This window comes from Necator americanus, chromosome IV, assembly GCF_031761385.1.
Source record: "Necator americanus strain Aroian chromosome IV, whole genome shotgun sequence".
Taxonomy (NCBI): Eukaryota; Metazoa; Nematoda; class Chromadorea; order Rhabditida; family Ancylostomatidae; genus Necator; species Necator americanus.
Genome location: NC_087374.1, coordinates 15,781,853 through 15,799,119, shown reverse-complemented (window position 1 = coordinate 15,799,119; position 17,267 = coordinate 15,781,853). Strand labels below are relative to the sequence as shown.

At 40.9% G+C, this 17,267-nt stretch overlaps 2 protein-coding genes across 5 annotated transcripts; one reads left to right on the top strand and one right to left on the bottom strand.

Annotated features, from left to right (window-relative positions):
* Positions 1–659: 659 nt before the first annotated feature.
* Positions 660–15,967, top strand: RB195_001432 (uncharacterized protein; the record flags this gene model as incomplete). Of its 4 annotated transcripts, XM_064198199.1 has the most annotated exons (38): positions 660–694; positions 985–1,064; positions 1,339–1,505; positions 2,001–2,211; positions 2,390–2,610; positions 2,960–3,127; positions 3,193–3,402; positions 3,562–3,676; positions 3,730–3,863; positions 4,048–4,167; positions 4,478–4,582; positions 4,730–4,927; positions 5,177–5,272; positions 5,336–5,573; positions 5,847–6,028; positions 6,156–6,218; positions 6,395–6,488; positions 6,663–6,772; positions 6,967–7,059; positions 7,118–7,249; positions 7,357–7,438; positions 7,733–7,853; positions 8,007–8,083; positions 8,184–8,392; positions 8,514–8,609; positions 8,700–8,794; positions 12,314–12,515; positions 12,579–12,759; positions 12,815–13,019; positions 13,396–13,456; positions 13,520–13,678; positions 13,864–13,983; positions 14,041–14,164; positions 14,968–15,086; positions 15,157–15,249; positions 15,517–15,688; positions 15,751–15,834; positions 15,891–15,967. In XM_064198199.1, 38 exons carry the CDS (start codon positions 660–662, stop codon positions 15,965–15,967), a joined length of 5,049 nt encoding a protein of 1,682 aa, XP_064054077.1. The 4 variants fall into 4 exon arrangements, with proteins under 4 accessions (XP_064054077.1, XP_064054078.1, XP_064054079.1 ...); XM_064198197.1 differs by lacking the exon at positions 660–694 and having other exon boundaries at positions 1,054–1,060; XM_064198198.1 differs by lacking the exon at positions 660–694 and having other exon boundaries at positions 1,054–1,064; positions 1,349–1,505.
* Positions 15,968–16,209: 242 nt separating this feature from the next.
* On the bottom strand, positions 16,210–16,443 carry RB195_001431 (uncharacterized protein; the record flags this gene model as incomplete). Its single annotated transcript, XM_064198195.1, has 1 exon — positions 16,210–16,443. One exon carries the CDS (start codon positions 16,441–16,443, stop codon positions 16,210–16,212), a length of 234 nt encoding a protein of 77 aa, XP_064054076.1.
* Positions 16,444–17,267: the final 824 nt, after the last annotated feature.

Below are 17,267 nucleotides of genomic sequence, written 5' to 3'. Positions count from 1 at the left end.
AACGAACAATTAGAAAACAGTTCTTGGGCTTCATTTCAATCCAGTCAACCTAGGATTCCCTTTGTAACGAAACGACGACACAAATTACGAACTGTACGCAAAACAACGTGACACATTTCTTCGTGCTGACTCAGAGTCTCTATTGCGATCCTTCGAATACATCAGCGCCAGACCATCGCTCAAATAATCCATTCTTTTAATCGATTACTTCTCCGAGTATTCGAAGATGCTATTCCACAAATATATTCGGAAAATCTCACTTTTTGAACAATTCTCAAGCACTGAATATTAGAAAGATTCCCAGTGGAGTGCTAAGTATACGTGTTACTATTGGTAACAACACATGTCCAAAGTTTCCTTAGAAGGGTTATTATTATGAGTAGAGAGACACGCTTCTTTCTTATTTCCAGCTGCACTTTCTTTACCCTTCGTATTTTTGCCCGGATAGCTGTATATTTCATCTGTTTCATCATAATTTCTCTCGTGTAGTTCTTGACAGATGTCGAAAGCATATCCACTAGTAAGGTTTCGTTCTGACTCGCATTTTATCTTCTTTTTTTAAATAAAAAAAATAAAATAAAATAATAAAATATAAAATAAAAAAAAATAATAAAAAATAAAATTAACCATAGCTCATTCAAAGTTAACCTCTTGGGTGTATGTTCCGAATTTTCGTAGCAATACGAGTTATTGCGTTAGTCTCTAAGACGATTCATACCACCTGTTTTCTTTGCAATTCTCATGACGTTATTATCTTTACTAGTCAAGTTTATCTTTACAGTCAATATATCACCGTCCAGTGTATGCGTATTTATTTGTTGGCTTTACCAGACCGTTTGTTTTATTCTCTTTTCTATCCTTCTACTTTTGTAAAAATATGAAAAAAATAGTCTTTGATCCTGTTTTACCCATATTAATGGTTCCTGGATTGTATTATGTGAGGGATTTATCGGATTCTCAGTCGAACATTTTTTCTTACTTCAGATGTTTGCAAGCTGAGAAGTCTGAAGTAGTGATTAGGAAAATAAATCTTGCAGTTGATACAAGGAACCGATGCTCAGTAAGTAAGTAAATAACTATTACTACTGTACTTTGTCGAATGTAGCGTTCGTAAGGTTTTCTTTGCTAATACCCAGTATTGGTTGGAAAAACAGAAGAATGATTTTAACTGCACCTGCTCAGCTAGTCATATGGGCTTCAACTGCATTTGTTTTGCTATTCATTCCATTCTTTTTCCAATCTGGTTCGCGGTTTTAACTGTGTTTCCTTTATGAACGTCCTGTATTTTGAATTGGAAGTGGAGTGGACTTCGCACAAAATCCTCTTACCCTTTTTCAGCCACTTTCAGTATGAATGCAGCAAATCCGTGGGAGGTGTCGGTGGCAGAACACCAAGCAAATAGCGCTCAGTTTGCATCTCTGTATCCTCAGAATGGTCGAATCGACGGGAATACTGCACGAAATGTGCTTATGAAAAGCAATTTACCGCCACAACTCCTAGCACAGGTGAGAATGAGTACAATCGTTTGTTTTTTTCTTTCAATTTTCGGTCGATTATTTTTTTTTGACGCGATGAACGTGCTCATGTCTGCGAAGAGAATTATTGTCCATAGAGCTTTGATGCGCATCAGTGCGCTTTAAGTACTCAAAAAAAGTTGTAAGGAGGCTTCCCAAACAGAATTCTTGAAAAGAAGAGGTTTTGCAAGCAAAAGTTTGACAAAAAAAAACCATTCCTGAGACTACGTGCTTCAATTCTCGCAGTGAACTGAGTCTCTGCTTCTTTGAAGGCGTGCATTACCTAAACCCAGGCGTAATTTTCATTCTAGACTTCCTATGGGTGCGAAAAACCACATCATACATCAAGGTAAACAAACACACACACAAACAAACTAAGTGCTGTTAAAATGTAATATAAACTAATTTGTTATGACTTAGTTATGGTAGTCCCTTGGTGGAACATGGAGGAACTAAAGTACAAACAGTTTATTTTTATTCTTTTAGATATGGGCCTTGGCAGACACAAATCATGACGGCATGCTTGATGTTCGGGAGTTCTCCATCGCTATGCGGCTTACACGAAACTGTCTCGCTGGCCTAACGTTACCTCCTACACTGCCTCCTTCGTTGATGCAAGTACCTGCAGGAAGTGGTCCGCCACAGGTGATGCCACATATGGGCGCAATGCCGCAACCAAATGCCATGTTTGCTCCAGGTTAGGTTCCTTTCTGTCAGGTCGTTTTTGATTCATTGTCCTGTTCTTAATTAAAATTTTGCTTTCTGGGGTAGTAAAAAATTTTAAGAAAGAAACCATAATTTTTTCATTAAAGTGATACAGTTGCGTTGTCTTGCAGCCCATAGGTGTAGGTTTTATTTATTCAGTATGTATTCAGATGCCTCAAAAATCCTATATGGCGGAGTTCCGTTGCAACCAGCACCGCCTTCGTTTCCAGTCTATCACACCGCTCCACCAGGAATGTTGGGAAGGCGACCGTCGCAACCGCAAAACGGGGGGAGTACACCTAATCTGACACAAGGAAAACAGTGCGGAAATTGGGCTATCCCTCATCAAGCAAAACTCAGATATAGTCAACAATTCAATCAACACGATAAGGTAAATTGTCTTAGCAGAGCCTTGTCTCTCAGTGATATTTTTGGTAGAAATAGCCGATTTGTGACTTCTAGTACTAATCTATAACTACGCCTGTGTAAAGCATACCCTAAAATCTCGATTCCGCTTTATTCATCTTTACAAGTGTTCATTTACTTCAAAAATTTCCTCAGATTGAAATGGTGCTCCCTTTCGAATAAGGAGCAGTAAAGGCAATCGATCGTTTCGTGTCTTTTTGAACTAGTACGTCTTGGGTGCAGAGAAGTTGGTAGTTTTAGAACGATGAGCTGAAATAAACTAACATTTTGTTCTGTTTTTAACGGAAATCTAAAATGAGAAAATTGCATTCCAGCAACGTCTCGGATTTCTCACGGGTGCAGCTGGGCGCAGTGCTCTCGGTATGAGCGGTCTTCCAACGACAGCACTTGCTCATATATGGACACTTTCTGATGTGAATAAGGATGGGAAACTTACGGTCGACGAGTTTTGTATAGCGATGCACTTAATAGATATGTTCAAAGTGGGGGATTCTTAATAATTCATCAGTTAGTATTTATATTTATTTACTCTTGACGTTTGTTATAGGCTGGTTACGCACTACCAGATCAAACTCCTCCGGAATTGGTACAGATTTGTGGACTGTCAAGATCAGCAAATAATAGTCCACAGCTGGAACCTGGAGCTCCACCGGCCCAGAAGAGTCCGGCACCAAAAACTTTCGAAGACAAACGTATGGATAATTTTGCCAGAGGACAAGCTGAATTAGAGCGAAGGCGACAAGTTTTGATGGAGGAGGTTAGCTCGTTACCTATTCTTTTCAAAAAGTTCTTTTTTCTTTTGAAGAAATTTGATTCTTATTTCCAAGTTATACTTTTTTCTTGCACGGATCTTCCAAAGCGTTCTTACTTGTCAGTTTTTGTGAAATAATTGAATGTTGCGATTCCTTCTTGTTAGGAGAACCGCCGCCGCGCTGAAATCGAAAAACGCGAGCGAGAAGAGGCGGAAAGGAAGGAAAGGGAACGGATAGAGAAAGAAAGACAAAGAGAAATTGAGCGGCAGGCGGAATTGGGTGAGTTCACCTCTCAAAGCTCTTCACAACTCGAAAGATGTGTGTTGATTCAGAACGTCTCCGACAATTGGAAGAAGCACGTATAGAGCAAGAAATGAAACGTCAGGCAGAGCGTGAAGCAGCTCGCAAAGAAGCTGAGCGCCAAAGGCAGGCAGAAGCAGAGAAGATGAGACTAAAAGAAATGCAGGTAGTAACTTTTCTCCTGTAAAACCATCACGAATTATGTATGGGAATGTTAATTGTCTCAGTATTTCCACCAGATGTTGCTCTTTTGATTTCTCTTAGTTTTAGACTGAATGGATATATACGTATATCTGGTACAAAAGAATTTGTTTATCCTGAGTGGTCTAACCTGTCTTCAAGCTCTTTAGGCTCAAAAGCAACGAGAAGCAGAGTTGACGGCACAACGCCAACAGCGCCAGAAGACGCTGACTTTCCAGCTTCAAGCATTGAGCGAAAAGGCTACGGACACAGATTCTACCATAACAAAGGTACTGGACCAACTTTAGTTTTGTAACCGTTCTCACTGACTTCCTACCTTTACCTCACTTTCGCGCCTTTGAGCTATATCAGGCTATAAATTTTAGAAGCAGAAAAGCAGAAAATTAAGTAGAATTCACACGTCTATTGTGAATTCTCATGTGTTAGTAAACTTATTGAAGACGTACTTGGCTTTCTAATGTTCCCTCCGTGTCACTGTTTACAATTTTACTCAATCTTTGGGTATACATAAGCTTCTTAGAATGAGATTTGAGGATTTTGTCTCATCTGTCTTCGGCTTTTTATTGCTGTTGCTTTCAGGCTCGTGATCGTATAGGAGAGATAACTCATGAAATTGAAGGAATGAGAGATCAGCGAGACGAGAAAATGCGCCGCATAACAGAATTGCAAACGAATAATCAGCAGGTGACTATTTCTTTATCTCCCGTGTTCTTAGAAAGAATGTTCGTTTATAATATAGCTATTGTTTGTCATTATTATATCACACCTTATCAAATGAAGTTGTTCGCTTGAATTTGGATAAATGATCTAAAATTTTGTTATGTTTTTAAGCTCAGCGTGCAAGCTCAAGAACTGGCTCATCAGTTATTGCAATTACAAAGCGCGAACAAAGAAACAGTGACTAGAAAAGCGGAACTTGAAGAGCTCAGAAAGCGAAGAGATGCAGCGAAGATCATAGTTGCCGAGGCAGCTGCGCATCTGGAAGCGACCCGTTCAAGAACTGCTGCTCAGATGGCGGAAGTAGAGTTGGTATGTCTCATTTCATCGATTTTTTTGTGTTGCAGTTCAGTTTTTATTTTTCTTTTTCGACGATTTCGTGGGGTGAATTTCAATTTTCGTTCTTCCCAAGAAATGATGAGTTATTGGAGAACTATCTGTGAAGATTACTTAATGCTTAGTTTTTTTTTTTTGCTGTGCAATCTTATATGTAGGGGATTTTATCTTTTATACAGATAGATCATTACTGAAATGATCTATCTGTATGAACGGAGCTTTCAGAAGACGAAGGAATATGATGCGGCGCGTACTGACCTAGTTGGGGCTCGTGATGATTATCGAAAAGTTTTAAGCAAGTTGACGGAATTGCAAACACAGGTGATAAGTGAAGTCAATTACTAGCGGAGATCTCTATAGTAATCTATCTTCTTATCATTAAAGGCCCGTTCAAAGCTATCCGAAATAGATGAGATGAAAGCAAGACTCGCAGCGGAAGCAAAAGTGAAGGAAGAGGCTGAACGGGACCAGGAATGTAAGAGAAGAGCTGCAGAAGAAGCTGCTAACAACGTGCAGGCTCAAGCGTTCGGAGAGGTGTTTTCTGCACAGATGGCAACAACGACGGCAACTACACCACCTCAAGCGGTACCTGCGCAGAATTCTGTGCCTGTCGTCAAGCAAGGTAGGATTACGTGAAATTTGGAAGAAACAGGCTTCGATTCCGCTCCGCACAGCGTGAGAACTGTGCGGTCTTAATGCAGAAATCATTCCTTTGTTGATCGAAAATTAGTCCTTTCTCTCTCATATTTATCATATTTTATGTATTTTTGCTTGTGTTGTTGATCAAAAACTTTCGTCAAATTTCACTTTCTTTTCTTTTTTGACAGTCATCTTATGTAACGTTTTTGTTGCAATTTCTCGAAAGTTTGTCAAACTTCTTCCATTTTCCCTCCAGATTCCGTTTCGGGAAACAGTTTGCCGTTAGCGAACGCTTGCGGAACGACGAAATATCGAGCTCTATTTGAATTCAACGCGCGAAGCGGTGATGAACTGAGTTTTCAACCCGGCGACGTTATTTTGGTTTTTGAGTCACACGCAGCTGAACCTGGATGGAAAGCTGGACAAATCAGAGATAAAGTAAGTTGTTTTTTTTTTCTCAAAATCTTTTTTTCTTTGCTTCTATTAGATGTTACATTTGACGAGAGCATCTCTCTCACAAGATTCCTTATTCTTCAAATCGATTGTATTTTTTTTTCGATTTTAGGTTGGTTGGTTTCCAGAAGCCTTTGCCGAACCGATAGCTCCAGTTTGTTCGGCTGTATCTCAGGCCAGTTATTTTTCATTTCCCGCCGATTAGTTTCTGAACCTTGTCGCATTGAATTATATGTGTTATCACGACATAGTACTTTATGATTATTCTGAATCCAAAATGATTTTGTATGTAGATCCAGAAGCTGAAACATCGGTAACATTAATTCTAAGTGGAAAGTACTTGCGTTACAGCCCATCCAGAACATGCCCCCAAATGTGACGCCATCGCCATCATTGGATAGAATTCCAGAAGAAGCAGCAGTGAAGTCGGTTTCATCGCCGAAAGGTATAACATTTTTTAATTTAGTTTAATAACGAAGTTTTGGTTTTTCTTTGCAGTGTTTCGCTGTTTTCGCCAAGATTTTTTGTTTTATTTCCCCCCTTTTTTCGTCAGTTAGCAGTTTATTTAACATTTCCGTACCAAAGTTTTTATAGACATTGTTAGTAATAAATATTTCAGAAGCAGTACCATCAGGAGCAGTAACCGTCATCTGCAAATGTGTTGCACAGTTTCCATGGAAAGCACGCAATGAGGGCGATTTGTCCTTTTCAAAGGGCGACTCGATTGAGGTTTTGTTTTCGCGACAATACGTCAGATTTTCTACACTATGGTCTCTTACGGCAGTACAATACTTTTTTTATGACAAGCGTTATCACCAAAAAGTCATTGAATTTTATGCAGACATCAGTCTTTGTGAAGATCGTCATGATTTTCGGATATGTTTGCTGTCTTGAATTTTAATATGTCACACCAAGTTTTATAGATAATTGAACAGCAAGAGATGAAATGGCGCGGACGCAAAGCCGACGGATCCGTTGGATGGTTTCCGAAGAGTTATGTAAGAGTAGTCAATCAGGTAGATACTAAATACACAAAAATGTGCGCACATTGTAATCGAGAGTTTTTTCTGATAGGTAACTGTCTCACCATCGCAGTCTTCTTCATCCACACAGTCATTTGATCAGGTTACTCCGGTTGCTAGTTCACCTAACTCAGCAACGCCCGTTGCAAAGAACTCTACTGGAAGTGGAAGCAATTCGCGGCAGGTTCGTGTTTGGTTTTTTATTTAAGGGCTCGTTAACAGCAGTACTAAGCTGACCTGCTAATTATCTGCCTCCTTGTGAAAGCAAAACCTTTTTTTTTTGTTTTGCAGATGTCACAGTCTAGCTCTTCTCAACGTGTAAACATCCCACAGTCTCAATCAAAGCATTCAATCACATCCCAGTCTTCTAAAGGTTAGTTTTAGTATATGAGGAAATTTCCATATCCTGCATCAACGCATTTTGTTTGGCACTTCCTAAGTACGGGAACGCATTGAGAGGGAGAGCGATCAAAGCAAAAAAAAACCTTATCATCGTTCCGCTGTTCTTTAATGCGTCCCACTATAGGCTAGGTTCGATATAAATGACAGAAGAGGTGAAATTTGATATATCTTGAATTGTTTGTCTGGTTCCCTTCCTTTCATTATTTCAATTGTTAGGAATGTTTTATGTTGACTAACACCATTTCCATTTCTGAGTCCTTTTCAGTAATCTCTACGGAGCCGTATGATGCAGTCATCGAATGGTATGTGGCGATGTTCGACTTTGAAGCGGTTGAACCGACCGATCTGTCATTGAAGGTTGGGGATCGCATCATGGTGCTCGAGCGGTATGCATTATTTCGGAATTTAACTGAGATTTCGTTAGTTTTTCATTCTATTTAAACGTGAAGAATCACGTCAGCAGCGCTAAAATTTGGTTACCTAAGCACTTGACAAGCATTTATGCTTAAAGCATATCTTATTTCATACATTGTTTTCAGAAAGGACGACTGGTGGAGAGGACGATGTAATGGTCGTGAAGGAATTTTCCCAGCGAACTACGTTCAGAAATGTGAAAGTGAGTTGGTCGACACAGATATCATGGTAGCGGACAACTTAGGCACTTTAATTGCTCAACGTCTCTTTTCTTCAGCTGAGACTCAGTATTGCAATTTTAGCCCCAAGCGGTGCGACTATTCCAATTCTATGTCGTGCAAGAGCACTTGCTGACTTTGAAGCCACAGCCTCAAACCAGTTGAGTCTTAAAGCTGGTGACGTGGTTGCTGTACGTGAAAAGAGTTCAACCGGATGGTGGGAAGGTGAACTGGTGCGTAATGAACAAACATGTGCTGGATGGTTCCCCGGTGATTATGTCACTCCTATCCCGGTAAGTGTTTACACCTCTCTTCCTATAGTCATATCGAATCTGAGTAGACTTATGCTATGATAAGTTGTTGTTGAGATGAGTTTCTGTCCATCCATGTCAGGTCAATAAAGTCAGAGTTTAGGCAGAGAGTGTTAACCAGAACACTGCAACAGCTTTGTTCGACTACGAAGCAGGACAATCCGACGAGTTGTCCTTCAAAGCTGGTGACATTATCGTTGTAAGTTGTTGGATTCGTTCATCGTTTTGAAGATATGAGATGTGAACGGATGTTTGTTGTTTAACACTTGACCTTAATCCTTATTTCTAGATTGTGGACAAAAAGGACGCCGATTGGTGGGCGGGCCATAAAGTAGATACGCCAAACGTTCGCGGGCTGTTTCCTGCGAGTTATGTACAGATGAGGTAGATCAATCGAACTCGTCTGTAACTATTTCGTTCTGTTCCTGTATTACATACAATGTTGCCTTGCGCGGTAGGCTTGGAGGAGGCAGATCTGGGACGTGCTGTCCAACATGGAGAGGGTCGGTATTAATAATTGAACTCGAAAACTAGAGGTGGCAAGTTGTCTGCAACCCCTAGAATATCTCTTCACAAACAGCAGCTGGTTCCATTGCCTTAAGATTGAGAAAAAGAGGATTGTATGAGAGCAGGATGTAGAAGAAATACGATATGACTATCTTCTTGTTGTAACGCTATCTCCTGTCTCAGAAGATCAGAAGCATCTTCGCTGCCGAGTGAATAGAACGACAGGCGCATGAACAAAATATGCAAAGTTAGGGTTCCTCGGAGGTTTTTTCTCTGCAATTTTGTACCCAAATGAAAACGGTCGACATAGATCGACACCACGGCTATTTTGAGAGGAACCTCTTTGTTCATACCGCATCGCTCCATCCTCTCTGGCATCCAAATTTCGAACTATGATCAAAGTTTCCATTAATATTCATACGGTTCTTATACGAAAGATGTAACGTTGAAAAAAAAATTCGCAAAATGCACGAGCAGCTGATGTTCCTCTCATTCTTATTACTTCGCTGCAAAAGCAGTCGTAAAAGGAAAATAAGTAACATGATTGGGTGTCCTTTTACATTTCGTGTCGCTTTTTTTTCGCGTTGTGAGGCAACGGAAGTAGCTGAAATTCCCCACAGAGGAATTTAGGAATGACATAGATGATTCTATTCTTTGAAACAAAAATTCAACTGTTAGTCCTGACTTTCCTATTGTTGAAGCACGCCAGCAGCCACCTCTGGGCCAAAAGCTAAAGTCAACTAATGTTCAAATTATATGTGCCAGTATTCCATTCTCACTTATGCATACGCGCTTGCCCATGCATAGCCATACGTGGTTTGTTCGGTTGCAGAGCGGCTTCACACGGTCCTGAAACGCAATAACTGTGTGCTACTTATTTTTCCTCCTGTGTATGTATGTCTGTCCTGCAGTAGATCATACTATTCAGTCTGTATGAGTTACCGCTACTTTATCGATGTTTGGCATAATTTTTCCTGAAAATTCGAGGAACACTGTAGGCAGAAACGCATTTTGAGTTCGTTGAAATCTGACACGCATTCACTGTGATCCGGTTGTTTTAGCGCCAGTTATGTAGATAGCGTTACTGCTTGGTTCTCTTTCTTCACCATTGCTTTTCCCCATACCATCCCTCCTTTTCTTTCCACAACGTTGCTTTTTCTCTTCACTCTCTGACTACACCTGTTGTTTCGTTTTCTGTGTGATCTTAGAACCCATCAATCGATGCGTTTCCATTCCATGCCAATACACATGAAAACCAGGTGGTACCATCCAAAAGATACTCAGTAGGAAATAAGAATTGTACTGCATGCACATCCACACACAAGGAGGACGCACATCAATCCTTCTCGTTTGAGTAGAAATTCAGATAATATTGATCACCACAATTAAAAAATCGCTGAGAGGACAGTGCGAAAATCTTGTGATTGGGCATCATTTGGATTTAATGCGGTGGCCGTCATTTACATTGATTTGGCATTCGCGAGGCTTCGGTTTCGCACTTTCCAGCATTTATACGAGTGTACGCTTCAATGCGTTGAATTCTAAATCTACGGAGCCAATTTCACGGCATTGCTTCCCTACAACAATAAAATACAGTTTTTGAAAGCATTTCTGGGAACAAATTTTTGAAAAACATTGGTTGCGCCCAGATAAAAGTAATGATTGAATATTCAAATTAGTGGTATACTTGTCTCAAATGCTGCATTTTTATGCGAATTAATAATTCACTTACTGCGGATTATTAACTGGTCTCCAATGCAAAAATCGATTGAGGGGCTCTAAGGCACAACTCTGGACTCTTACAGTAGTACATATAGATTCTAGATTAAATAGTCTACTCCGGCAAAAATAATGTGATTTCACTGTGTTAGATGAATAGTGATGTGTTTCAATTCACTAGTCAGTAGATAATAGAAATGTGCTAATCTATCGATATCCATAGCTTTCAGATCACTCATAATTAGGTGCATAATTGTTGAGTTTTATTTATTGCCTCATCTAACCATTAATTTATTTGCCAAATTCAGTTATAGTTTCATCATTAATCCACATGTCACTTTGCATAGGTTGGTTTCACATATTAACGGTAGCGTTTCACTGCGTATTTTCATTATAGTTTTTAGTTGAGTTTTCTTTTTCAAATTAAATAAACGACTTGGTGGAATCGACTGATTTGAACTCTTTTGAATGGCTGTCGTTGGCGTGGTGTGGTGATGTGCTTGGTTCATTGTGGTTTGGGTGTTTTGCATGTTGCATGTATGTGTGTTCCTAGATGCGCTCTGTGACAGGTACCACACTGTCGTTATGATTGGTCGCTACGGTGTTGTTGAGTCGAGGTGGATACCGTGTGGAGGTACAGGTGTGGGTGGTTTGGATGCTGCATCTGCGGACACGAACCTTCTTTCTTTTCTAAATGGCTAGCGCGTGGAAACATTTCGTGGACGAGTTTTGATTACTTGGCCAAGATTACAGCGAGAAAAGGAAGCATGGAGAACGGGAATACGACCTGTTCTGCTTCGTCGGTTTCCTTTGTGGTCACTTAACAGAATGAAGTTGTGTCAGCTCTGACTTCGCTGTAGGCTCTTTTGCTGAGCGTTTTACTCTTTTATTCCAGGATCCTACTAGTTCATGTCAAGAAAATGTTAGTTTTTTCTTCGCGATACAAATCAGCTTGACACAATCAACAGAACACTACGTAGACGCGGAGCGACAGCATGACTTGACAATCCATTCGATAACTCCCTTAGATCAGGTACCTCACAGTCAGCTGCGTATGTTTACGCGGGCGAACGTGACGCACCCTTGGCTGCTCCACCACATTCTCCGCTGTTCTTTCTTCTCACTCCCCAAATGCGAATGAACGCGAATCGCGATCGTATTCACCGAAATAAGTATGCTGCATCGAAATGAACTGAATCTTTTGAATAATCGAGGCTGATTTGAGATATTTGCGCATGACACTCGCCTAGTAGTTGAAAAAGTGAAGAATTGAATATCGACATCGAATTATTCAAACATACAAAGATGCAAGAAATTAGAACTCAAAGAAACAGTCGATCTTCTCAGCAATTTCAAATATACTCAACTTTGAATGTGTTCAACTCAGTGGGTTTTCAAAGAGAGAAGAGGGAAGCGTACACCAGTCAGAAGGAGTGTACCTCTAGCGGTGGAGGGGATGCGGCCAAACAGTTGAGCACAATTGGAGTCGAGTTTCCCTTTCAATGCTAGTACCAGATTGCCAGTGTTCGCTGCTTCGTTTATGTCTATGTGTTGTCCTTGACAGTTATGTTCCTAGCGGAAATGCTCACCATTTGTCCATTTTTTGAAGCCGTTACAAGATCAAAGTTTCTTGTTCTTCGCTTGAATTTCACAATGAAGGTGATGGGTATTTGTCAGAAACAACTACGCAGAGCGCCAAGCAATAATTCCGGAGCGAACGTCCGTGCAATCGCACTACGAGTTGCCGCCCACCGAGGAAGAACTCATGGAGAACGACGCATATTACGAACTACCTCCGGGGCCGTCTTCATCAAGTCAATACTACGACTTTCCACCCCCTCAAGAAGAAAACACGGCCCAATTCAGTAACCTCGCCAAGGTGATCGGCGGTCCACAGTTCTACGGATGTTGCAAATATTAAATATGGAGTCGATTTTTGCAGGAACTGCTGTCTACCGAAGAGAGATATCTTGGTGATCTTCTTCTGGCAAAGAAGCTCTTCTATGACAACTTGATGAAACTCCCATATCGTAGCGAAGTGGAGACAATATTTCGTCACTGGGACCAGCTTGCCGATGTTTCCAGAAAGATATATGTACGACTAAAAAAGTGCGACTCGCCAGGTACGTCAAGTTCAGATGAAAAAGGCCAAACTATAAGTAATTCTCGTGATTGCAGGACAGGTGTTTATTTCCGAGATCGACTCGCTGTCAGTATTCGTAGCATACTGTAGCCATCAACAGCTGGCCTTAGACACCCTGAATCAGTTGATAAGCGCACATCCAGATGCTCATAAGCTGTACACAAAATGCACTTCAAGTGTGGCAGCTCGTGGAATGAGTCTGAATACGTTCTTGTTAATGCCGTTAGGACGAGTTACTCGGTTAGTTACTATACAGTGCAGTTGTTTACGAACTCATCACGATCGAAATAGCCATTCTACGAATGTGTTCAACCGTTGCGCAGCGCGTTTGCCGCAACGTTCGCTCTTTCTCTGCTTGCCACATACTTCCTCTTCATATTTCATGGTCGCCCGGTTAGAGAAATACAGCGCTGACCATACATGTCAATATCTTCTGTAGATATTTCTTTCTCTATCCAATACAAAATTACTACGTCACTCACTGATCGCAAATCTGTCAACCGTTAAATATGTCAGATTCTTTGAACAATCAAGTAGGTCCCGGTGGATCTCATCAGGTTTTTAAGAACTTCTAAATTTGTGCTCGTGGGAGGGCAAATAATTGAGACTTGTTAAGGTACCCACTATTGATCGAGAAAATCCTAAAGGAATGCGATCCAAATGGTGAATTATACCAGGTACTTCTTTCCCGAGATTCAACTTTTCTTCCTCTGACCAAGCGGGATTATTCAAACGTTCAGGATCTTGACACGGCTCTACAACTGTTGCGTGCACTTGTGTCTGAGGTGAACAGGGCCGTTACTGAGGAGGAGAACATTTTTCTTCTATGCTGGGCACAATCACATGTGAAATGTCCGCCATCTCTGAAGGTGGAATTCACCTCGAACACAAGATTATTGGTAAGAAATATTGGTTTACTTGCGTAGATTCTACGAAGAAAAGATGCAGTTCTGCAAAACATTTAGCATAAATCAACAGTAGTTCAATATTTCGTTTCTCGGACAAATTTTAGCAGCTTCAGGCGATATTACACTTTGTTTTTGTGACCTTACTAACGGAGTTGTTAGATTGTTTACTTTTCAAGGGTATGAGGTCTTTTCTTCACTCTGGTGTTTTATACAAACTACGCAGTGGACGTCTCCTAGTTGGGCTTCTCTTTAACGACTTCCTTCTGCTCACTACGCCGGACGATTCCTTAGCTGAGGTGTTATTTGTTTATTTGTCTATCTGTTTCGCAAATGATGTCAAGAAAGATTTCCAGCCAAGCTCGTTCAAAGTCTCGAAATCAACAGAAGCACGTTTTACTCTTTATAAACAACCATTGTTGTTGTCGAATCTAAAGGTGTTACCGTCGAATGAAGAATCTACACTAAACCTCAAGCACGGTAAGCACTGTGAGGTCCCAAAACTTCATAATTGCATTGATTTAACACTCTCTGACAAACCATCACCTATTAGGTGACTTTAGCGTAAAGTCCAAGCACTCTGCTAACAGGTGTTCGAAGGGAGATCTACAATAAGTGTCACCTAAGGTCTGCAACCGGTTAAAATGTTGTTGGGGGGTACTCAATGGCTCCCTTATTTCTGGAATTGAATAACTGAATCAGTCGGAGCCCTAAGACCTCAGCACTAGTCACAGAGGATCTATGAAATGTAAGCTAAGGTTACTTAGAGAAAAAGTAAGATAGAGCGTCCAGAAATGAGATCGCAGCTAAGCGTCCCCCTAACCTACACAATTAAAAAGAACAGGAAGTTCCGTTGGGTATCTTCATCTACGGAGTAGTCTCAGAAACATATAACTAGGTCAAAACTACGTGAAGTGCAGTTGTGTAAGCGCCTGCCCTTGAAGCTGTGTTGTGGTGCTAGAGGATGGGATCGGGGACCCTTGCTAGCCCCATTTGCTGCAGTTCGCGATGGTCCCACCTTGACCCCAACCGCGCCGCTTCAAAAGTAGCAACTGCACCGAGCTTCACGTCGTAGAGGTCAAGAGGCGGTTCTGACGAAGGCAATAACGTCAGGACGTTAGCCGCCAATAATTATCAATACTAGTCTTAACTACAGCTCAAACAATCCAATAAGAATTGCATATCAAACACGTCGAGGTTCATGGAAGGCCGGACACGGGCAGATTAAGAAACAATCTCGAGAGAAGCGACTAATCTGAAGATCTCTCACTGAAATACTCCAGGCAACGATACAATCTCGTTCCGCTGCGTCAACAGCAATGCACGTCGTTTATGGACAAGTCAGCTAGAACAAGCGATCGATTTATACGCAATTACAATATCCGAACAAGAACATGGAAAGGTAGTACGGTGGCTTTCTAATTTTAAAATGTATAAGCTTTTAATGTTTAAGTACAACAATGCTATTTCAGAAAATTTCCATGGACAAAAGAATTATTGGTCGATTGTTGGTTGAAATTATGAACATCCAAAATATTAACCCAAAGACACTAAATACAATTCCGGTGAGTTTTATTTATATTCTCGCGACCGTAAATTTGTCATATTCGGGTCAAAACGCCCTGATTTGGCGCGGCGGAGCTAGCGGTTTCGGTCGAGTTGGGACCTTCGTTGGCTGCCAGTGCGGACCGCATAGATGAGTAAATTTCCTACCTCGATCGCAGCCGCAATCTGCGCTTCAAACGACGCAGTTGCTCATGCAGTTAGACCAGGTCTTTTTGAACCGATTGTTCCTCTGATGCCGTTGGAGGGTCACAAAACAATGGTTTCAGCAAGTTATACGCCTTTCTCTCGGGAAAAGCCACGAAATGTTTGACGTTGATCTCTCGAAAAATAGAAATGACTTACATCTCACCTCACAGTTCCCTTTCGAACATACCTCGCTTAACTTCACTGTTACACTACTGCACAAAAACATCTATCGGCCCGATGTGCCATTGTTAGGTTTGTTATTTAGCCATTCTACCATAATGAATCTCCAGGCTTTTCTTACGCTACTTTTTAAGAAGGAAACGTCGATCTAGTCGACTTACTCAGGGAGTCATCCAATCATCGCGGACCCTTGATAAAACGAATATTCTTAAGAAAAGGTCCAACGTTTTAGATTGTCTTAGAAAATTGTAAAGGCTACCCTTTGTGATTTCAGATATCATCGATAAAACGAAACCGGTCGAAACAATTGTTGTGAAATTCGTTGTGCAAATGTTTGATGATAATATGTGATAAGTGGTTGTAGATAATAAATCGAATTCAGCAATGTGCAAGTTTCCGAATTTCTTTACATCTATTATTTCTCATCTTGTTTCACGCGAGTGAGTGAGAAAATTCGAAGTTTTATCTTTCGTTAACAGTTCAATATGTTTCCGTTTTTGCCAGGAAAAGCAAAACTGATAGAGCCAGACACGTGATGGGTTCCAACGACAACCATTAGAGTAGAGTCGTGAGCGACTGGGCTACACGTAATATTAAATAGACTTTGGCGTGTCAGTAGGTTTGGGACCCACCAACACGTTCGGGTTCAATTCTGTGGTTTTTAATTCCGGTGAACGCGTGTGGACTGCCGCGTTAACGACGCTTGAATTGAATTCGAGTTGCTTGGCAAGGCCAGGTTTGGAGAATTTCGGCTTCGGGGATGATAATGGAGCCGAAGAGACGAACACCACAGATGCTTCGGGAATAAACTCTTCATCTTCGGGCATGTCGCTTACGCAACCTAACTTGAGCTGCCAAAATAGCCAGAATGGTGATTATCTCCGCTCGGTATTCTTACTCCCCTGATGGAATGGGCTTCCGACGACTTCGACATAAGGAGCAACCAGGCCGGGCTATCATTCCTAAGGTAGATTTTCAGTTCATACATTCCATAAGAGTGAATACTCTTTTGGTAGCTAAAGGGAAGAAACTGCGTTTGATTCTAGATCTCTCATCACTGAATAGGTGCTTGGAAAAGAATAACATAAAATTCGAGGACTTTGCAAAAGCTCTTCCTTTGTTACCTAGAGGAGGCTTTATAGCAAATTTCGATCTTAAATCAGTTTACCATTACTTAAAGATTCAACCCTAGCCTAAGTTTCTTGGTTTTAAATGGAGGGGGGGATACTTCCTTTCGTTATTACCTTTCAGTCTATCGACTGTGCCAATGGTGTTTACAAAACTAACGAGACCTTTATTAGCTAAATGGCGATCTCAAGGGATAAGTATTGCTGTCTATCTAGATGATGACGTAATTTGGGCAGATTCTGCACACAGGTGCAAAGAGTACGTCCAAGTTGTTAGAAAATACCTTGATAATGTCGGCTCCCTAATAGCCAACGAAAAGCGTTCCTGGATGCCCATCCACAAGCTAAATTTTTTAGGTCACATACTAGATTTGAAATCGCTTTCTTTGAATCTTTCATGGGAAAGAATATTGAAATGTTGTAAAATGGTCCCTGGCTTTCGTCCAAACGTGGACCTTCAATGTTAGATTGAATGAAATGGCAAAGAACATTGGCTTTGATGCATTGAGTTATTCCTTTAGAGA